This window comes from Abramis brama, assembly GCF_963993115.1.
Source record: "Abramis brama genome assembly, chromosome: 19".
In the NCBI taxonomy this organism is placed as follows: Eukaryota; Metazoa; Chordata; class Actinopteri; order Cypriniformes; family Leuciscidae; genus Abramis; species Abramis brama.
The window spans coordinates 7,319,794-7,340,649 of NC_139981.1; the positions used below are offsets into that span (position 1 = coordinate 7,319,794).

General features: G+C 36.0%; 1 protein-coding gene across 11 annotated transcripts in view; it reads left to right on the forward strand.

Annotated features, from left to right (window-relative positions):
- kcnma1a (potassium large conductance calcium-activated channel, subfamily M, alpha member 1a) overlaps positions 1-20,856 on the forward strand; it is a 182,664-nt gene that overhangs the window by 122,058 nt on the left and 39,750 nt on the right. For 7 of the 11 annotated variants that reach the window (XM_084092686.1, XM_084092687.1, XM_084092678.1 and 4 more), the window contains exons 10-19: positions 6,360-6,470; positions 6,759-6,864; positions 7,058-7,140; positions 8,657-8,726; positions 9,466-9,621; positions 13,750-13,859; positions 14,246-14,314; positions 16,186-16,197; positions 19,517-19,603; positions 19,738-19,814. In XM_084092686.1, coding sequence (XP_083948812.1) covers positions 6,360-6,470; positions 6,759-6,864; positions 7,058-7,140; positions 8,657-8,726; positions 9,466-9,621; positions 13,750-13,859; positions 14,246-14,314; positions 16,186-16,197; positions 19,517-19,603; positions 19,738-19,814 — 881 coding nt within the window. The remainder of the gene's footprint in view (positions 1-6,359; positions 6,471-6,758; positions 6,865-7,057; positions 7,141-8,656; positions 8,727-9,465; positions 9,622-13,749; positions 13,860-14,245; positions 14,315-16,185; positions 16,198-19,516; positions 19,604-19,737; positions 19,815-20,856) is intronic. The other 4 variants (XM_084092679.1, XM_084092680.1, XM_084092682.1 and 1 more) reach the window with 1 other exon arrangement.

Consider the following 20,856-nt stretch of genomic DNA (forward strand, 5'->3'; position numbering starts at 1 on the left):
TTGGTTGAGCATAAGGGACTTCTTTCAAAAACCTATTTTAAAAAAAATCTTACCGCCCCAAAACTTTAGAACAGTAGTTTATATAAAAATATCATAATCATTGTCCATATACTATAGTCCCTTTAACACAGCACATGTCTTTTGTTAAAAGCTAAAGACGCTGTGCACTCACTGAACTGAGGTGAACTATCTTTAATGAGTGATTTTGTAATTTGTCAACTACAAAAGTAATTTGGCTTAAATGTTTCCGTTTAGAAATCAATAGCTCTTTAGTCATTTTTTTTTTTTCCTTTTTCTTTTTGTCTTGAGCCTTGACACTATGGTCATGGCGTATCGAGGCTTGCAGTAGTTTGAAGTGTAATCTCTGCTATTGAATCCATGCCACAGCCAGGTTTGTGATGGCTGTTTATGTCAGCAGCGTGTTCTGGTGATGTTTAGCCATCAGATCTGGATCTATGACTGTAATATAGAGCAGCGTTCTGTTGGATCAGGCCGGGGTCTCTGTGGTTTCTATTAGAGCGCAGATGAAACTGACATAAACCCTGAGTGAACTCTGAGCTCATGCGCCTCCTCTGAGCTTCTCTCCAGAATCGAAGCCACACCAAGTATGTGGAGCCGGCACCGCTTGCCCCGCAGCAGTCAGACCAGGCCTGTGTTGGCAGGAGCATGCATGGAGTAAGAGTTGAAAAGAGGGTGAAATGGCATGTAGAAATGCCATTACTGATATGGCTCTCACAACGCATTAAAACGAGTGAGATCAATGGAGGTTCAGTCATCTGGCTTCCTGACTTCTGCTTAGGTGTGTAGGGGAACTATCCATGCATAGCTGACAATTTGATGTATAGTCTGTGATGTTGGACAGCTTACTGCATTGAACATTCTCCTGCTAGTTACAGTATAAGGCTGAGATTTAACAGAAACTTGTATTTATGTATAACCTCCTGGGACCCAGCAGAAGAAAAAAAAAATGCTGCATGAAAAACATATGACAATAAAAAAGTATGTTGAGGAAAATAAATCAAGGCATAATTAAATTAAAATATATTTAATTGTCTTTGAATGATCAATAGTGTAAATATGAATGAGCAGAATCTGAATTTAATAGGTGTTTAATGTAAATTAGTGTTTTCCAGCACTTTGACACAGTTTTTTGTCAACTTCAACTAAACATGCATGATCCAGATTTTGCATTTAAATGGATAGTCACCCAAAAATGTAAATTGTTATAACTCACGTCATTCCAAATCTGTCTTTCTTCTCTGGAGCACAAAAAGAAGTGAAACATTTTTTTAAAATATACAAATTTTTTGATTTTAGTGACTTTCAAATTTCCCTTTTTGTGTCACAAAAAGTCTTGTGTGTTGTTATTAACTAAAACTATTATATTATTTTCATTAATTAAATTATGTTCATGAATTTAAATAAAGCTAAAATAAAATAAAAATATTAGATGGAATTAGAAATGTTGCCTTGTCAACTAACTGATAACAAGTTTAAATAACTAAAACTGAAATAGAATATATGAATAACAGAATATATAAATAATATTAGAACAACACTAATATGGGTTTGGAACGACATGAGGATGAGGAAATGATGACAGAATTTACATTTTGGGTGAACTATCCATTTCTCAAATTCTCAAATCTCAAAGTTCATCTTCTCAAGTTCTCAAATATGTTATAAAATGTTATAGAATTATTTGTTTATATATATAACGTTCACTTTCTGATTATTCATTACACAATTTTTATAAACATGGACAAAAATGGGTGTTCCCAACTTTGTCCAATTATGATTGATGATAACAAAATATGGCAGCTGCTATTTGCACTAAATAGTGTAAATAGTAGTTAGATGCTATTTATACTTAGTGAAGATAGTGACAGATAATATTTGCACTTCAGTGTAATGTATATATTATTATAATATTATAAAGTTAGTCTAATTTGTGTAAATAGCCTCTGCCAGCAAGGCAGGCTATTTGTACTTGGTGTAAATAGACACTCCGAAATAACAGTCCTAATGCTCCTAATGCCATAACAGTTTGGTTTTGGCAAACCCCTAAACATTTGGTATCACTGTAAAGTCTAGAATGTATCTTTACACTCAGGAAACCATTTTGGGAAATTGGGAAACCGGGAAACCAATTGTCCTCTACAGAGGAAAACATGAGTTGCTGGGTCCCAGAAATATAGTTTAACTTAGAATTCATATGCAAAAATGTTGCCCATCACAAATCACATTGACTGGCCATAAAAGCTGCTTAAACCTCTTTTCAGTTCTTGGACACTTGGGATATTGCATTGATTCGTATTTATTTGTACATTCATTTTTCAAGTTTAATTAATGAAAAATCAGGTAGTCAAAGCAAACACTCTGAAACAAACCTCATGAGAGAGATTAAAACTGATCCACTCTTGTGATGTGTAACAATTAACCAATCAAGAAACATAGGCGTCAGTGGTCGATTCTTAACCTTTTACATTTGGTCCCCCTAGTGTTAGATATCTGGTTATCATTGAGCGATACCAAGCCTTACAGCATATGCTGGGAAATTGCAGTAAAACAATAACATAATGAAGTGTTTTTGAATAATTACAGTAGTTTAAAGAGGTGTTACAGGCTAAAGAGTTGCCAAATTAAATTCATTATTGTTCTCCTGCATCAAGTCATAATGATGATGGAGCCCTGGCTCCATATGGACTACACATGTCCATCTCAAGCTCTGTTCTCTATTGGTTTGAGGAGAAGTGCAGGCATTCACCCCTTTCATCAGGTGACGTTCTCCTCACAGCTATCTGTTCCTAAAATGTTGTTGATGCGCGGAAACCGGCTTTTCGTTCGGCTCTGAAATGATTGATCAGTTTAAGGATTAGAGCAGTATCAATGGTTTCGCTGCTGAGGCTGATGTTCGAGCTTGTTGTTTTTAATTTCTTCAAATTTTGGTTACAATTTCCATATTTCTGTTGCTATTTTTATTTTTTTTCATTTTTATTTGGCATGTTTCACAGTGCATGCTGGGAACTGCCCTTCTGCATTTGATTGCTCTGTTTGTGCATATTATTTTAACATTTTATTTCACCTTATCGTGCGTAACATTGTGTTGTAACCCAAGTGTTCTCTTCACTGTGTGTTGTTCACAGTGTAGTGTTTTTAGTGTGTGTATTTTAAGTTGACGACATCTTAAGTGTGTAGATATGGAGTTTTTCCAGTAGTATTTTTTTTTTAAAAAACATTTTTATATTTTAAATGTACAGTTTTCTTTTCTTGTTAAAATGCTCTGGTGTTTATTATTCATATTACTTTTAATCAGGGATTAAAAAAAACATTAATTTATTTTTAAACTAATTATTTCCCATATTTGTGAACAATATTGTGGCTATACAGTCATAAGTTTAAAATTGTACAACAAATGCCAAGACAAATGCTAGACTTACAAGTGCTATTGTAAGTCTTTAAAGGTGTACTCAGTAATTTAAGATTAAGAATTTTGATGTACACTCACATGAAGACTAGTCATATCAGCAGCCTAATAAAAGCTGCTTTATTTTACAATGGGCCTCATTGAGGCTCACATTAAGATCACATCACTAGTTAAATATTTACCTCTATGTTTATTGCTGTCTTCTTTAACAAACAAACAACAAACAAAAAATAATCGACCTTTGATCAAATCTACTATATTATAAATAATTTAATTTAAAAAAAGTAAAATGATTCTGTCAGAACTATATCTGATACAATACAGCCCATAATGACATTAGTCTTACCTAATAGTCTTTTGCATGGTTTTATTAATTGGATTGCTTTCATTGGCAGTACCATAAATATAAAGGAAAAAACAAACAAACAAAAAAAAACTCCCCCACAGTGGTGAAACACAATCAGTAGCACAGTCACGCACCACTGATGGCTCATCCAAACATGGAGACAAGATGTCTGACATAAGCCGAGACAGAATGTATTTGTATCCCTGCCAGAGACTCTGCTGTTCTAGAGTAAAGAGTGAGAGCATTGTCATATAAAACCCTCCGATTTAGCTAAAGCTCACAAATGGGCATTTTTGGAAATAGGAAAACATGAATAATATGTCTCTCATCAAGCCACCCCTTTGCCAGACACTGTTGGCTTTAGACCAAGCCATCAACTCAACAGAGTCTTCTCATCCCAGGACAGTCAAGCATGCAATTACTACCACTCATTAAATACAAGAGGCCAGATCTGTGAAGATCATTATGTGTGATAGCATCCAGACACTGCACTCATAAAGCCTCATCGGGTCCCTCCGGCAAACAGAGATCCGCTTAATGTTTGCCCTGGATCTCAGCACAAATAAGCACATCTCTCCAGCACCTGAGAGAGCACAGGCAGGCACATACACCCAGTTACAATTAAGGTCAGCAGCCCCTGTTCTTTGTACACATTGAGTCTGCTGAAGGGAGAGAGTTAGTTTGGACAGATTTAGATTGATTACCATGCACGGTTAAAGCTCTTGAGACTTTGACCACAGCAGTATTGGAGTCATCCAGCATGGGAAGTGAAGTGATCCGCAAAACCCCATGGCTACAGCTCAACTCTTTAACCTCCTGTTGCATAGAAGCTCTGCTTGACAAATAAAACATGGTTATTGTTCTGCAACAGTAATAGAAGTGGCCATTAAGTTGTTAGGATAGTAATGATGGGCCGTAATCTTTTATATGAGTCAGATCATTGCACATGTAAAACTCTTGAGAACAACTTTGGTGTGTAATTTAAAGTGCATTAGTGTGTAGTATGGTATATAGTTTAAAGGCTTGAAAACAACCTTCAGTTGAGGGATTTCTCAGTGACTCTTTTTGCAAGTTACATCGCTGTGCCAGTTGGTGGTGACAAGTTACTTACTTTGAGTCATTTACTGAATCTATTTGTTGAAACACACTTATTTATTCAGCACTGAAATATGTGACAGTCTTTATGAGTGAAACATTGAATCATTGATTAAACTGATTCATTCATACTCAGATTAATTCAAAAATGAATCAAGTGTCTTTTTATATTTGAGTCACTTAATCATTGACTCAGAAATTAAACAAGTGAGTCACTGCGTCCGAAATCGAATACTTCTTTAGTATGCGAAAAACAATACGCCAAAAGTATAGCATGTCCGAATACATAGTATTCGAAAAAACGGTAGGCGAAAAGTACCCTGATGACTTACTGTTTCTGCCGAGATTCTGGAGTGTGCACTGGTAGGTCACGTGACAGTAACAACATGGCGGGTGTAATACATCTAAATTGTGTTTATACTACCCATATTCATACTATAGAACATACTTTTTTATAACTGTCTCAAAGTAAATTCAAATGTAGTACCTAAATCGCACTTTTTTTAAACAACTTTTTTTAAACAAAAAACATTTTGTTTAAAAACACTGATACAGTACATTTATAGATGAAACAAGTGAGAGTGTTTATGAGTCACTGAATCAGTTTCTCGACCAATTTGACCAAATACTGATGCATTCAGGAATGAAACAACATTATTGTATATTACTCTGAGATGAAACAGTTGATCCTGTTAAGATTTTATTTTCATTGGTGGAACAAAAATAGACAACTGACAATGTTGTGTCTAAAATGTAAGTTACTCAATATGAAGTAGTTTGTTAACAGCACTCTTGTTTGTGTGATATTTGCTTAGTATCTTTAACTTTAGCTAATACTGCACAGACGTGCTATTTCAGCGCTGCCTATATAGCCAGTAGATGTCAAGGCAACTCACTACTAGGTTTTGGAACAGCTCTAGAGTATGAAACTAGATCTTACTATAGAGGCAGAATAAATGAGCCCCAGAAGACTGTGACCTCTGGAACAATCCATTTGAGTCTGTTTGTTTGTTCCATCTGATGTATCACAAGTTTTTCATTCTGTGCCTGTCCGGAGAAGTCACGGTTAGAGTTCAAGGCAGCCACAGATCCAAAAACAATTTAACCGCTTTTGACAGGGGTTCCGATACATGTCAGTTAGTACTGATGTACATGTCAACATGCGTCTTAGCACAAGGGTGGTTTGGCTACAGAGACATAGCTTATTAAGAACATTTGACAATCCAACATTAAAAAGTAAGATTAAATTTTGTTTGCCCTGAAAAAATTCAAAGCACTTAATTTAGTGTTTAAACCATGTTTATAAATATGAGGTAAAGCAACATGTGCTATTATGACTATAACAGACAGCAAATGTTTAAAAGCCACAACATTTAATGGTTTCAAGACATTTTTGGTTATTATTCTGGACTTTTTTTCTTTTTTTTAGGATATGCCAGAGTTTTGTTTTATTTTATGTTGCACTCTTCAGCTGAATTTTCCCCCTTACAGGCATATTGTGGTCTGTGGTCATATCACGCTCGAAAGTGTTTCCAACTTCCTTAAAGACTTCCTACACAAGGACAGGGATGATGTCAATGTAGAAATAGTTTTTCTTCATAAGTAAGTACAATTCCCTTCGGAATACATTTTATGAGATTGATGGATCCTTTGCCCTCTGTAAAGAATATAATGACTGTGTGTTACTAAAAAAAACAAATAAATCACATATAGTTGCCTGTTTTTAAATAACAAGGAGATCAGCCAGTAACTAAATCTTTTTTTACATTATTTTGTTTGACACACACATCTAACATTGTTCCTTTGAATTGAAAACATTCTCAAAATTTTACATCAAGAGCTTTACATCACTTGGTTAATAACATACTTTCTCTTTTTGCCATACTCTAGTATTTCCCCTAATCTTGAGCTGGAAGCCTTGTTCAAACGTCACTTCACTCAGGTGGAATTCTATCAAGGATCTGTCCTTAACCCACATGATCTAGCAAGAGTGAAGGTAACGTCATAAAAACATAGCATTTCTCCCATTTTGGTTTAATAATGGTGTCAAACACTGATACATTATCTAATTAATTTGTTTATTACAGACACAGAATCGTAGGGATGTTGTAGAGAATAATGCAGGAGTGTCCATTTTTGATGCTGTTCTGAACACTGCCGTCTCACCTTTTCTTTTCCATCTTGTACAGATCGAGTCAGCTGATGCCTGCTTGATTCTTGCAAACAAATACTGTGGAGACCCTGATGCTGAAGATGCCTCTAATATCATGAGGTCAGTTCGGTGAAGGGTTACAGTTGGCTATAGACACATTTCAACACATCTTGTTTTGTGCAGCAGCATCACACTCACTAGAGACATCCTCCTGTAAAACAGATGTATTGAAAGCTGATGTCTTTCACCCTCCTGTGCTGTTAAAGAAAGGTGTGAATGGGATAGTCGGCGTCTCAGGTCAGATTCACACGTTATATACCTGAACACTGATGAAAAGAGCCAGGACGAATTTCCTTTGGGATGGAGTCAACTAATATTGCTCTGAAAGAGTGTGTGAAGGGAGGGCAAACATATTTCACTTCCTCTTTTCATGCTGAAGATGTTCTTTAGCCATGCAACGCACAGAATTGCACACAGTCTGGCCTGTTTGGAAAATGAAATATTAATTTAGGCATGTCTTGGAACGCTCTTTTGAACTATGTGTTATAGAGCAGCTTAATATGGAAATAAATTCTGCACCTCTCTTATGAGACTGGAGAGAAATCCAGACTAGATTTCACAGTAAAGTCACACTGTTCTGCCACATATCACAGGCTTCTCTATGGAAATAAAAGATGAATTGGTTTTTTATTCATTCAGCAGATGCTTGCATTTAATCCAAAGTGACTTACGATGGTGAATACTGGGACAGTCCTGGAGGTTAAAGGTGCACTCAATACGTTTTTGTTTACATGTGGGAGTGACCTGCTCCATGCAGAATAAAACAGATTTTACTAGATGATTAATGTCTAGAGTTTTCTCATGTGAGTGTAAGTCATGTTGATATTTCTCAAAAGTGCTGTTCATATACTACTGTTGAGGTTTTTTTTAGAGAAATAATACTTTTATTTAGCAAGAATGTTTCATTTCAAATTGATTCAAAATAAAACGTGTGTGTGTGTATATATATATATATATATATATATATATATATATATATATATATATATATATATATATATATATATATTGTATGTATATGTGTGTGTGTGTATGTATGTATGTATATATGATATATGTATGTACACAGTATATATCATATACTACTGTTGAGGTTTTTTAGAGAAATAATACTTTATTTAGCAAGAATGTTTCAAATTGATTCAAAGTAACAGTAAAGATAAAACGTGTGTGTGTGTGTGTGTGTATGTGTGTGTGTGTGTATATATATATATATATATATATATATATATATATATATATATATATATATATATATTGTATGTATATGTGTGTGTGTGTGTGTATATATACATATATATGATTGATATTTTTGTGGAAGCACCAATATATTTTTTTTCAAGATTCTTTGATAATTAGAAGGTTCAAAGAACAGCATTTGGTTGATTATATATATACCCTAGATATATATTTGCGCTTCAATCAAAATACTTTCTCAAATCTCTGATGAATAAAATTAAGTTCGGTCCTACATATTATTTTCCCCCTGAATATTCTATTTAAGGCAGAAATGTTTATTTCCCTTGCTGCAAAAATGCTGTTTCATGTTGACTTCCCTCCTTTTTTTTTTTTACAGAGTAATATCTATCAAGAACTACCATCCAAAGATCAGAATAATCACTCAAATGTTGCAATACCACAATAAGGTAGGAAGTGTATTTTTTTGTTTTGTTGCTGTCAAGTCAAATCAACAATAAAATGTTGAAGACCTTAGCAGAAAGATTACAGTACATACAATGTTACAAAGAGGCTATAAAAGTGATCAGAAACGTGACTTGTGTCAAATAAATGTGCCATATGAGAACAGGCCCACAGATTCTGCTTTCCATGGCAATGGTAAATTTATAAGTTCAAGGGAATCAAATACAGAGTATGTTTAGTGCTTATGCCCTATTACACCAACATGAACAGCTTTGTATTCATCAGGGAGCGCTGGAACAGGAGATGGATGTTAATGACTTGATGGATGTTTTCTGTTCATGGGACAGTTCACTCGAGAGCAATTGAATGTCAACTGTAGACAACTGTTTTAGAGGACTGTCAGAGAACCTGCTGTTTTAGCAATGAGATATGATAGTGACGTGCTACTGTTATGAGATTTGCGTTATCAGTTTGACAGATTTATATAATCTAACAAGGCTGTGGAGACCAGGGGCTGTTGTAACACGTTGTGTTTTGACAGTGTTTTGTACAAACCTTAATATAATATATAATAAATTCATGTTTATTTGCTACAAGTTAGTACAGAAAACTACAACTTCTCTCTAAACTGTAAGAAATATATTGATTTAATTTTTTTTCTGGTGTTTTTCATTACTACACTTGTTAGACATCTCAGCTGGGGACATTGTTATCTTCCCCTTTTCTTGTCCCGTGTGTCCTCAGGCCCATCTGCTAAACATTCCCAGCTGGAACTGGAAGGAGGGTGATGATGCGATCTGCTTGGCCGAGTTGAAGGCTGGCTTCATAGCCCAGAGTTGCCTGGCACAGGGCCTGTCCACTATGCTCGCCAATCTCTTCTCCATGAGGTCATACATCAAGGTACCGTCAGCCCGTCTTGTGCTTTGATAAATCCCGTAGAGTAGAATCAGCCTCCATCCCCACTTCAGCTCAATCACCAGAGCCATTATAGTATTGAGTAAATCATCTTCTGAGCCTGGCGGTCTCATTTGGGACGTACTCGGGACGGCAACACAGCAATGCAGCTGCCATAATGAGGTAATTTATATGAGTCAATGGCATGGTGGAAGTGAGGATGTAAATTAGTGGTTTTTCCTCTTTCAGAATTTACTGTCCTCCTGCGTGCCGATAGAGCTGGAAAATGCGAACCATGTGCATGTTTCATAGTCAATGAACGGCACCCCAAAGCCATCTTTATTTATCGTCCAACTGAACCAGACTGCTCAGAGACGAATGGATCGCTCTTTTTAAGAAAACACTAAATAAAACGGTCTGAGGCCTGAATGGCTGCAGTGAGGTGGTGGGTTATTATCAGGTGGTTCAGATTTGGATGGAGCTCTTTGGAAAAACAGAGATCAAGAGAGAGCATGAGTGAGCGATCAGACTAAAGAATTTCACAGAGATTGTAAAACGTATTCTGAAATCCGCAAAGGGCTATATTTTACTCCCTTTGATTTTTCTTCTTGACTGCGCAGGCTTTCAACATGGAGAGCAACATTCTCGTGTCATAAAGAGATGAGGAATGACTTTATAATGACTGTGTAAATGTGGCATGTGTGGAAACATCTGCAGGGCACATCACTCTTCTCATAAAAACCCAGAGGAGAGACAGCCCAGACCACCCATGCCAGAGTGCAGTGTACGAATACACATTTCTAACCTCTCTGACCCATGTCCATACTAACAAAAGACAACACCAAAACACTTTCTTTAACTGTCAGAAAGGAAAGTGTATCAATATTGTTGCTGATCATTTCTTAATGGGTCCGATGGCAACACACTGTAATAGAGAGCAGTGAGATCATAAAATGTATAGAGATGCTGGAAAGCTTCCATTATTTTCATCAGCTGTGCAATGAAAGGACTTTGTAAAATTGGTTCTGTCCCATTTTCCATAAAATATATGCAAGTTATATTTAAGAAGAAATGTTTCTTGAACACCAAATCAGCATATTAGAATGATTTCTGATGGTTCATGTGACACTGAAGATTGGATTAGCTGCTGATAATCCAGTTTTACCATCACAGGAATAAATTACTTTTTATAATATATAAAAAAAAATCAATAAAAAACAAACAAGATATTTTAAATTGTAATACTATTTCACCGTATTACTATTTTACTGCATTGTTGATCAAATAAATGTAGCCTTGGTGAACATAAGAGACTTTAAAAAAAATATTTAAATCTTACAGACCCCAAACTTTTGAATGGCAGTATAGTTGGCTTTTATATTGTCACTGTATTAAAATTAAAACTTTATTAAACATTGTTAAATATCTGTAATATTTAGTCACATATGCAGATTAATTATCCTGTTTTTTTCTACCCACAATTGATGTTAGATGTATACCTTTTTTTGTAATTCAGTTACCGGTAATTTTTTTCTCTCATTTTTCCCACAAACCACCAGTTTGAAAACCGCTTAATAAAACAGAAATATATACACACTAATACTGAAACCATGTGATATCAGATGTTATTTTTGAAACAAACTTCTTCCCTATTATATATTGATACTGGGAAGTACTATTTTCAGTTCTGTAGTGCAAACACAACTTCTACTTCATTCATCAATTGTATTATGAATCGCTTTAATGTTCAATAATCAAGTTTAAAGATTGGTCCTTTAAATGTAATTGGCAACCATAACAAAGCATCTCTAGTGGTATTAAAAATGTCTAGCTAATATTTCTTGTTGTTCTTAAGGTGTTTTTTTTTTTTTTTTTTGGCTCCCATCTGAAATATCTTCAGTACATTTCTGTCAGCAACTTCACATAAGGCACAGTGAGACAACAAGACAACATAGACAATGTGTGAGAGTGTAAGGCCCAGTCTGTCTGCTGAAGGAGTGGGGTTAGAGAGGGCCGCTTGTGTAGACAGCAACATGACTGATTTGAGTGGGCATTCAGGAAGCAGAGCAGAAGGGTGTTACCGGGAGGTGTTAATGAGACCCACACCCCAGAGATGCACACATTCACACAGCCACAAACACATTTGCATTATGTCTGTTGTCCTAAGTATAAATTTCTGATGTGTTGTGTTGTTCACTAAGAATAATATCGCTAGAACGTTCAGCGTGACTCCTTTATCTGGTCTCTTCAGGTTTAACAAAAAAGCAATAAGCAGAGGGGATTCGGATCAGGCTCTCTGGAGGGACTTGAGGAAATAATTGTTCAGTCGGTGCGAGAGAACACGCCCGTAACACTTACTTGCATCAGCTCTGACAGGCAGGGAGCCTATGGTAAATGGCTGCCATCTCTTTAGGACTAAATGACAAAAGTCTACCCATTAGTGCCGCCCTAAAAGATGCCTGCTCCGGAATGCGAGTGCTCTTAGCCTGGCAGAGGGAAAGAGAGTTGGGCCTGGCTTTGAAAGCAACTCTCTTGACTGTCTGTCAGATAGACGTTGGCTTGGCAAGATGGCTGACTAATGGCAGAGTGTTTGCCTAATAGCCCCGCTGCTTATCACAGCCCCACCCGCCCCACATCCCGAGACGCATGTAATGAGAGGATGATGAAGGGACCAGCTGGGATTTCAGACACGCAAATATGCCTGGCCTTTATTCTCACTCTCAAGTCTGAAAAAGATTGAAAAGTTAAACAAGTGTAAGGATGACAATGAGAAAGAGAGAAACTTCAGAGTGCAAGACATGTGTATGCTGTGTTCTGGTATGAGACTGTACACAATGCCTCTTAGTCAGAGTTCATGCCATATTTAATTTGATGCGCATGAAAAAAAACCCACGCTTTTAGTGACTTAATTAAACACTATATGTTCAGTAGTATGTAATATTCACAACCAACAGCTTTTTGTCCTCTGCAATTTTTTGGGAATGACACATTTGTAAAATAATAGTTCAGCCAAAACTGAAACGGCTGTTATTGCTCGCTCTCATGTTGTTCCAAGCACATAAGGCTTACAGAGTACAGAGTTTTCTGTACCTACCCAACTTTCACTCTCCAAAAAGTTAAGATGGTTAAACGAATCTATATGAATCGAGAAGAGAGACGATTGCTTTATAAGATGAACATTTAATTTAGGCACCTTGATAAACATTGGTAAATGCACATACATAGAGCACCTCAATGATAAACAGAAGCTCATCCGTACTTGCTTGACACTCAAGAACAAACCTCATTGGTTGTTGTGTGTGTCAAGCAAACACGGTTGACTTAACATATGTGATGAGCTCTATGTATGTTCATTGATTAACGTTTCTATATTAATAAAAGCCTAAATTAAATCTGTTCATCATATCCACCTTATTTTTATTGAACGAGCGGGCGTGGCCATTTGTAACTCGAATGTGTCTGGCTTCCAGTCATTCACTTCCAGTTAGTTTATTGTACAAAAACAGTCTGTTATGCTGCTTTATCTTGAAAACTTTTAATTGCTATCATATTATTTTAGATGCATTGCCATAATCAAAAACACACTGGTTTGTAGTGCAGATATTTTTACCGTTTACTGCACTTTGTTATACTTGTAGTTATTTATTTATAGCGGCTAATGAATCAGAGGTTTCACACATTCAAAGAAAAGAGCTTACTTCCACGTTGCAAAATACGGTGGATAAAGCAATTGAGTCTTTTCAAAAGACTTAGATTAAAACTTCTCAGTTCATATGGATTTCTTTTCTATCTCTTTATGAACATTTTGAACTGTCAGAGTTTTGGGTGAATCGACTTCCAATGTAGGGACAGAAATGACTCGGGTTTAATTAAAAATACCTTAATTTGTGTTTCAAAGATGAACAAAAGTTTTATGGGTTTGGAACAACATGTAAAGTAAATGATGTCAGAATTAAAACATTTTGGTGAACTATCCTTTTAAGTCACACCCTATTTTCTAGAGCTTTCTGTCCACTGAAAAGAATTTGATCATGTATTTAATGTTGTTATGGCTGATTAATCCATTCACATCAAATGAAATATGGTGTCTTCCCTGACTGTTGGTATCTGAATCCAACTGTTTTTGCCTTGTAGATTGAGGAGGATACCTGGCAGAAGTATTATCTGGAGGGAGTAGCTAATGAAATGTACACTGAATACCTGTCCAGTGCCTTTGTGGGGCTTTCATTTCCTACAATTTGTGAGTAAGTATGCTTCTGCTCTAAAGCATGGGAGCTTTACAGCACTTTTTTACAAACACATAATAGTAAGTATCATAAAGGCTCTCATATATTCTTGCTTTTTAATAAAATGCCAAATTGACTGCAAACCTGAACTATCACATGTCCTCGCATGATGTGATTTTCAACAACAGTGTCAAGCTGCTTGACACAATTACAGCCAATCAAATTTGATATTTAATGTACTGTTACAGTATATGGGGCAGGATTTTGAACCACTGGGATTTTATGGTGATAGACTGTTCTGATTGCAATAGATGATCTTGAAATTGTTTTTAAGGTCTAATTTAATGAAATTTATGAATTTAAATAGCTGCTTCTGGACACTAAATGTCTGTTCTCTTTTTCAGGCTGTGCTATGTGAAGCTCAAGTTGCTGTTGATTGCTATTGAGTACAAGTCAGAGCAAAGGGAAAGCAGGTTTGTCCCCTTTTGGTCTTCAACTCCACCATGCCCAAAACACGGACCAAAGAGGGGCAAAGCAGTTGTGTCCCTCATTGGTCCTACATTACAGTTCTCCTATTTAACTTGCTAGAAATTATGTTGCAAGAAAAGGCTGGCAGGTTTTCATCATTAAATCTCTCTGCAGATCTCTCTGATCTAATCTGGTTTCAAATTTAAATCGCTCTCATTGAGACAGCAGCATGTTACGTTCTGTCACTGGAGGAAGTTCGCCTCAGCTTGACTGACTGTCTGTAAGAGTCACTGTGAAGCCAAAGAGCCATGACATCTGCTCAGACTCACTGTGCTGTATTGATGAGGGTTTACTCTCCGAGTAAAGAGCCTTCTATCAATAGCACTTCTGTGGCATTCTGTTAAGTGACCCATTGGAACTAATAACATGAAGTACTCTGTCTCAGTAACTTCGACTTTGCCAAACCCCACCACCCCTTCCTACATCCACAACCTGTGTTCCAATGTTTCTGTACACTGTAACTCTTACTAATGCATTTTATGTACACAGTAAGTACTAATGAGTGTGGTTTAGAATACAAGTTGGCCTGAAAACACACACACAGCCCAAATACTAAGAAGAAAATCTGGTACTGTTTGTTCTCTAATAACTCATGATATGCAGCTCGCATTCAGTTGTTTTTTTTGTTTTTGTTTTTTAGTGGTATATGGGCGGTATGATAATATATTATGGGACACTAGAAATGTGTCTGTAAACATTCTGCTTTTCCATTTATTCCACTTATCCATGTAGATGGATATACTGTATTGGCTAGGCTAGACTACACGTTATTTACATTAACATGGAGGATTCCATGGAGGAATGATAAGTGAAGTGTATAGAAAAAGTATAGGATGTGTATGGAAGAAATTGAATTTATTTTTTTATATGAAAGTTTTTATTAAATGGTATTTGTTTGGCAAAACTCAGTTTACACAGTTGCAACATTTCAAGGTGCTTTTATTATGGAACTCAACTGATGTGTGGTCACAGGTATGTGACTGAATATTGTCCATCTATTTTATAACAGCTTTAAAAGCGGGTAATCCAATCTGAATTTATAGTCGTAACTATCCATTTTATATTAGTTTTATAATTTCTATGATGTTATACTCAGGTAATATGTTTTTACATTGATGGCATACTTTTTACATTTTTATCAATAAGTTGATCTTTTAGTTTTTCCAATTAGTTTAAAGTTAAAAAGACAAAGGAAAAACAATATTGTAATTTACTGTTACCATATAATAAAACGACTCGCACTGTGATATTAGAGTTTGCTCATACCGCCCACCATTACAGTAGTTACAGTATGAACTAGTTTTTTTTTTCTTGTCGTTTAATTCACCTACTGAAAATCTTAAACAGAACCTTATTTTTTCCCGATATCACATAAAAGTGCCACTCTTGTCCAGTATTATCCGTGCCAACACACAAAAAATAAATAATTTGTCATTCTGTGTGTTGCAGTTCATATTATTTAAATACTTTCTAATGGATGGCTATTAAACTTTGGTTCATAACTTTGCCATACCACACATAATGACAAAACCTTTAGAGGGCACAGCATTATCCTTTAGCGTAACTCTCAATTTGGTGTTCTAGGCTGGTCTAAACTTAGAAGAGCACTTTGGGATTTAGACCATATTGTTCCCTTTGTAGAACAGATGAGTTAACCAATGCGAAGTGTTTTTTTTTTTTTTTTTTATGGTGAAAGTGACTGTTTTGCCCTCTACTTTAGAGTCCTGATCTTACTGTGCAGATACAGATGACTGACACCTCGCCTCCTTTTTTCCCAGTCTATGTTTGATTTATAATGTTTTCTTGTTGTTTGCAGAAGCAGAAAGCGGTATGCCCTCTTCATTATCTCACCCCTCTACACTTTAGATCAACTGTGGGAGAAAATCTTAAGGATATTGTACCTCCTCCCTCTCAAAAATGGCCAAAATTTCTCGCTATCTCTTATATTGTGATTCTCTTTGTGCTTAATGCACTAACTTCTTTGCAGGCAGAGAGAGTAGTTGCTATTGTTCGATTCACTTGTTTCTTTGTCTGTGCTGTTCACATATCAACACAACGTTTATCCACTCCATGTTCGTGCATCATTGTTTTTTGTTCTAGACTTCCTCTCCTTTCCATTCCTTTTTTCCCTGTTTGATTACTTTTCAGTTTTCATCAGCTGCAAATCACTTCTGTCCGTGTCTTTATCAGCGTTGTGCTCTCCATGCCAACAGTACTTCATGTTTTTCTCACTTATTTCGTAATGCACAGAGAAAATTGCCCTAATCGGAAAACAACTGTACTCAGTGCATTATATATCAGAAAATAGTGTTTTTTCATTAAGAACTGATGTGTCTCAATATGGCAAGTTTTACTTCACGCAGTTTTAAACGCTAAACACTGACTGGTTATTAAAGGCCACACTATTCATGACACCATATTTGCCTTTTCTGTCATTACCACTCTAACACTGTATTGCGTTTGTGTGTATTTGTGTGTCGGAGTGAGTGTGATTTGTATTTGTATGTGCGTATGATATGTTGATTCTGTCGAGTGCGTGTGACTGAATTGTCGGTCTGTTTGTCAAAGTTTGTCTGGAACTGACTTTCATCATGTCCCCAAATGCCTGTGCGTCTCTGAGTAGATGTTTATGAAGTGAGGTCACTTCCTGTCAGTTTGGTGTTCTATACAACAATCCAACTGCACAGAAGTTACTGCAACAGTTTGCATCTACGTGTCGCTGTGCGATGGCTGCACCTGCTCTCTTTTAGATGTGCTTGGCTGTGATGCCTTGGTAACCGCATGCCCGTATTCTGTCACGTGATGTGTGATGCTTGCTTTGTTTCCCATAATATGAGGTTTGATATGAGCGGAAGCCTCCATTTCCATGCAATCAGTCTGTGATCGACCCATTGCATAAGGCTTCTGTCTGATTTAGTGTCAAATGTTGTGAAAATCTCAAATTTGGGGAGCAATGTATGTGAATATGTCAGTGAATGAGTCCATTTGTATTCATCTTCTGAACAGCATGTCAAATATGCTGCTTCTCGCTAAGGGGGCTATTTAATCAGATGTAAAGCTCAGTGATAAATAACCCAGCACAATAATTTCAAGCAATACAGTGAGCTTTGACATTTTCATTAACTGACCAGCCAACATCCGCTTTATAATGGATTAAATCCCCCTCTTTCGGCCTTCATTTGCAATGAAGTGGTTATTTGACGAGCCCAGAGGAAAGGATTTTGATAGACTACATGTATCAAACGGTAAATAAGTATATGGATTTTAGAGAGCCAGTGATGCTGGCCACCTTTTTGAATCTATGGAATAATGGGATGTCTGTCATGCACCTTTTCCTTTCGTCTGGGCTCTCTGGCCTTGACTCTCTAGTCAGGCTGGGCAGTTGTCAAGTGTTGCAGCCACCACTTAATTCATTGATGATTCCTAACAACTGGCAACCATTGATGGCTGTGTTGTGTCATCCTGTCTCTGTCTAATTAATGGGGAATGATACAGTGGTTCAGTAGTGGCTCTGTCTACACTGTTGAACTTCTACAGTTACAAGCCAGACTCTCCCAAATATATGGCAGAAGCTGACATTGAATTCATAATCAGCAAAATTTCCTCGCCCACCAAGCTTAGGTTTGGCAGTGACTAGTAATTTTTCACAATAGCCTGGGATTGTACAACCGCTGGGAGCCAAACCTAGAGGCAGAGGTTGCCTTGACCAAACAAATCCTGTTATTTACTTAATTTGATCCAGAAGGCTTTGTCATTTTGACAATAAAAAGAACAATTTAAACCTATGAATTCTCATTTTACAGTTGCCATCTTTACATGTTTTGAATTGATTCTTTTTTAACCATTCGAACGTTAATGGGTGAAAATATAATTTTAAAGAAATTAAATTAATTTTTACATTTTTTTCTTTATCTGTTTATCATATTATAATAATTTCTGAAGAATCACGTGAGACTGGAGTAATGGCGGCAGATAAGGCATAACAGGAATACATTTTATTTTTAACAAATTAAAATTGCAATAATATTTCACAGTATTACTGTTGTCTTTTTTATCAAACACAACCACAGCGAGCAAAGACTTCTTTCAAATCACTTTTTTTTTTTTTTTTTTTTTTAAATCTGAATATCTTAAAATATGTCAGTGCCATTGTTTTGTCTCAAGAAGCACACCAGTAATATTTTTTTCTAAGGCACATTTATAAAAGCCTGGTTTAATCTGGTCCTGGTTTAATCTAAGCCCTTCCTTTAAAACCAGGCCTATATGTGTTACATGGTTTACTGAAGGTCAACTATTCCCAGTTAAAACAAATATTATAGCAAGATGATATTACAGTACATACAGCATGTCTGCTGTATATAACAGTCAGTAAAGTTAAGCATGACGGAAAAAATATTCAATGACAGAAACTTTACAGTCCATTTGAGTGACAGATAGTGATTATTGGTAGTGCAGCCTCTGCCTCAGTGCTTTTTTTAAAAATGATTTGGCCACACAACAACAACAAAAGAAAAAATAATAACCATGAGCTGAAGCTTCAAATGATATGATTTCAGAATGTCTTTAACATAATTTCCGAATTAGCCTGTCCTGTTTGAAAACAGCATGGCATGTATTGGCTTAGTTGCGCTGTTACCGCAGATTCAGAGACCCAGGATGCATCCTGAACTCTTGGTGGGCTGGTCATTCTCTTGCTTTCCACTGAACTAAAGCAGGAATTCAATTGCACTGCTGTGTGACGATAGACCTCACACTATGTGTTTCTGAAGGCCCATCAACCAGAACGCCTAGGTTGTTACAATTGAACACCCCAATTTTAATTCTTTCTTTTGTCTCATCACCCAGACAATTAAATCTAAGACCATCTTGAGAAAAGAATTAAAATGGGCAAGTCATGCTGTTGTGTGCTGTACTGTATTTGTGTGAAGCCATGTGGCCTAAGCAGTATTTCTTGAATAGGTCCCTTTCCCTGCAGCTTTTTTGACAAAAGTTCAATTCCAGTATTAAAATTTGAGGCAGTATATTTCTCACCAGTTTCTCAATGAGGTCCAAAAACATGTGTACCATTCCTCTTGATTAGAGTGTTTGCATGTGCAAGATTGATTTTCTTCATGGTAATGAGAATGACCCTCTTTCTGATTGAACAGTATTCTCATCAACCCCGGAAATCACGTTAAGATGCAAGAGGGGACATTGGGATTCTTTATCGCCAGTGACGCCAAAGAGGTGAAAAGGTAAATATGTCCCCAATCCATCAGAATTACATGCACTCTTGTGTTTGATTTTTGATTTTTAATACAAATGAAAACTGAAATTTGAAGGACACCCTTTGAAGCAAAATGTTCAATTCTTTACTGTCTCTCTTTAGAGCATTTTTCTACTGCAAAGCATGTCATGATGACATCACAGATCCCAAAAGGATTAAAAAGTGTGGCTGCAAGAGAAGTAAGTACACCCGACCATCCCTCCCTTCTGTCGTGTCCAGTCTGATCGGAAAGTGTCCACCAACACTTTTTCACTTTGTAGGGCACTGCTACGTTGTGTAAAATGTCAGATATTGTTGGAGGTTTTTTTGTGTGTATTTTAGCTTTTTTTTTTTTTTTAAGTTAAATTTGAAAGCTTTCATTATGTATTATAAATAAAATGATAGGCTCATGTCAGTTTCACTCTTAAAAGAATAATAATAATAAAAAACACTTGCAAGGCAGCAAAAGAATAGTATTCAAAAAGTTAAGATTTTAGGTTTTGGTTCTGCTCTTCTGCTCACATACTATTCAATTCACAAAAACTAAATCTTAAAAAAAAAACCTTACAATTATTATGTAGGTAAAGTACATATAAAGTACAATTTAAATTTTTCTAACTATAGTGCTTACATTTGAAAAGAGCCACTCAGCCTTCTGCCCTTTTTCAACTTTTTGAATCTGATGGCTACCCTTCTCTCATTTAGGATAGTAAAGTTTAAATCAAATGTGCGCTTCAGTATTATGCAAATATATTATTATTGATAATAATTAGAAATGTTTGTTGAGAAATTAATCAGCATATTAGAGTGATTTCTGAAGGATCATGTGACACTGAAAACTGGAGTAATGGCTGACATTTCAGCTTTGCATCACAGGAATAAATAGCATTTTAAAATATATTAAAACTGTAATATAATATTTCACAATATTTCTGCGTTTACAGTGATTTTATTAAATAAGTAAAGCCTTGTTGAGCATAAGAGACTTCTTTCAAAACATAAAAAAAAAAAATCTTTGAACGATTGTATATATGCAAAGAAAATCACATATTTCGATAGTGTGAAAAAATTGATGTCACGTTTAAGACTACAACTATATACAAAACAAATTGCTGCCTTGCAATCACTAAAAAGAAAAATGCTAAAAATATTAGAGCGATGAACTGTAGAAACTAGTGCCTTCATCAAAAACAGACTACCTTCAAATTAGAGACCTAGAAAAAGAGGGAGAAAGATGACAAG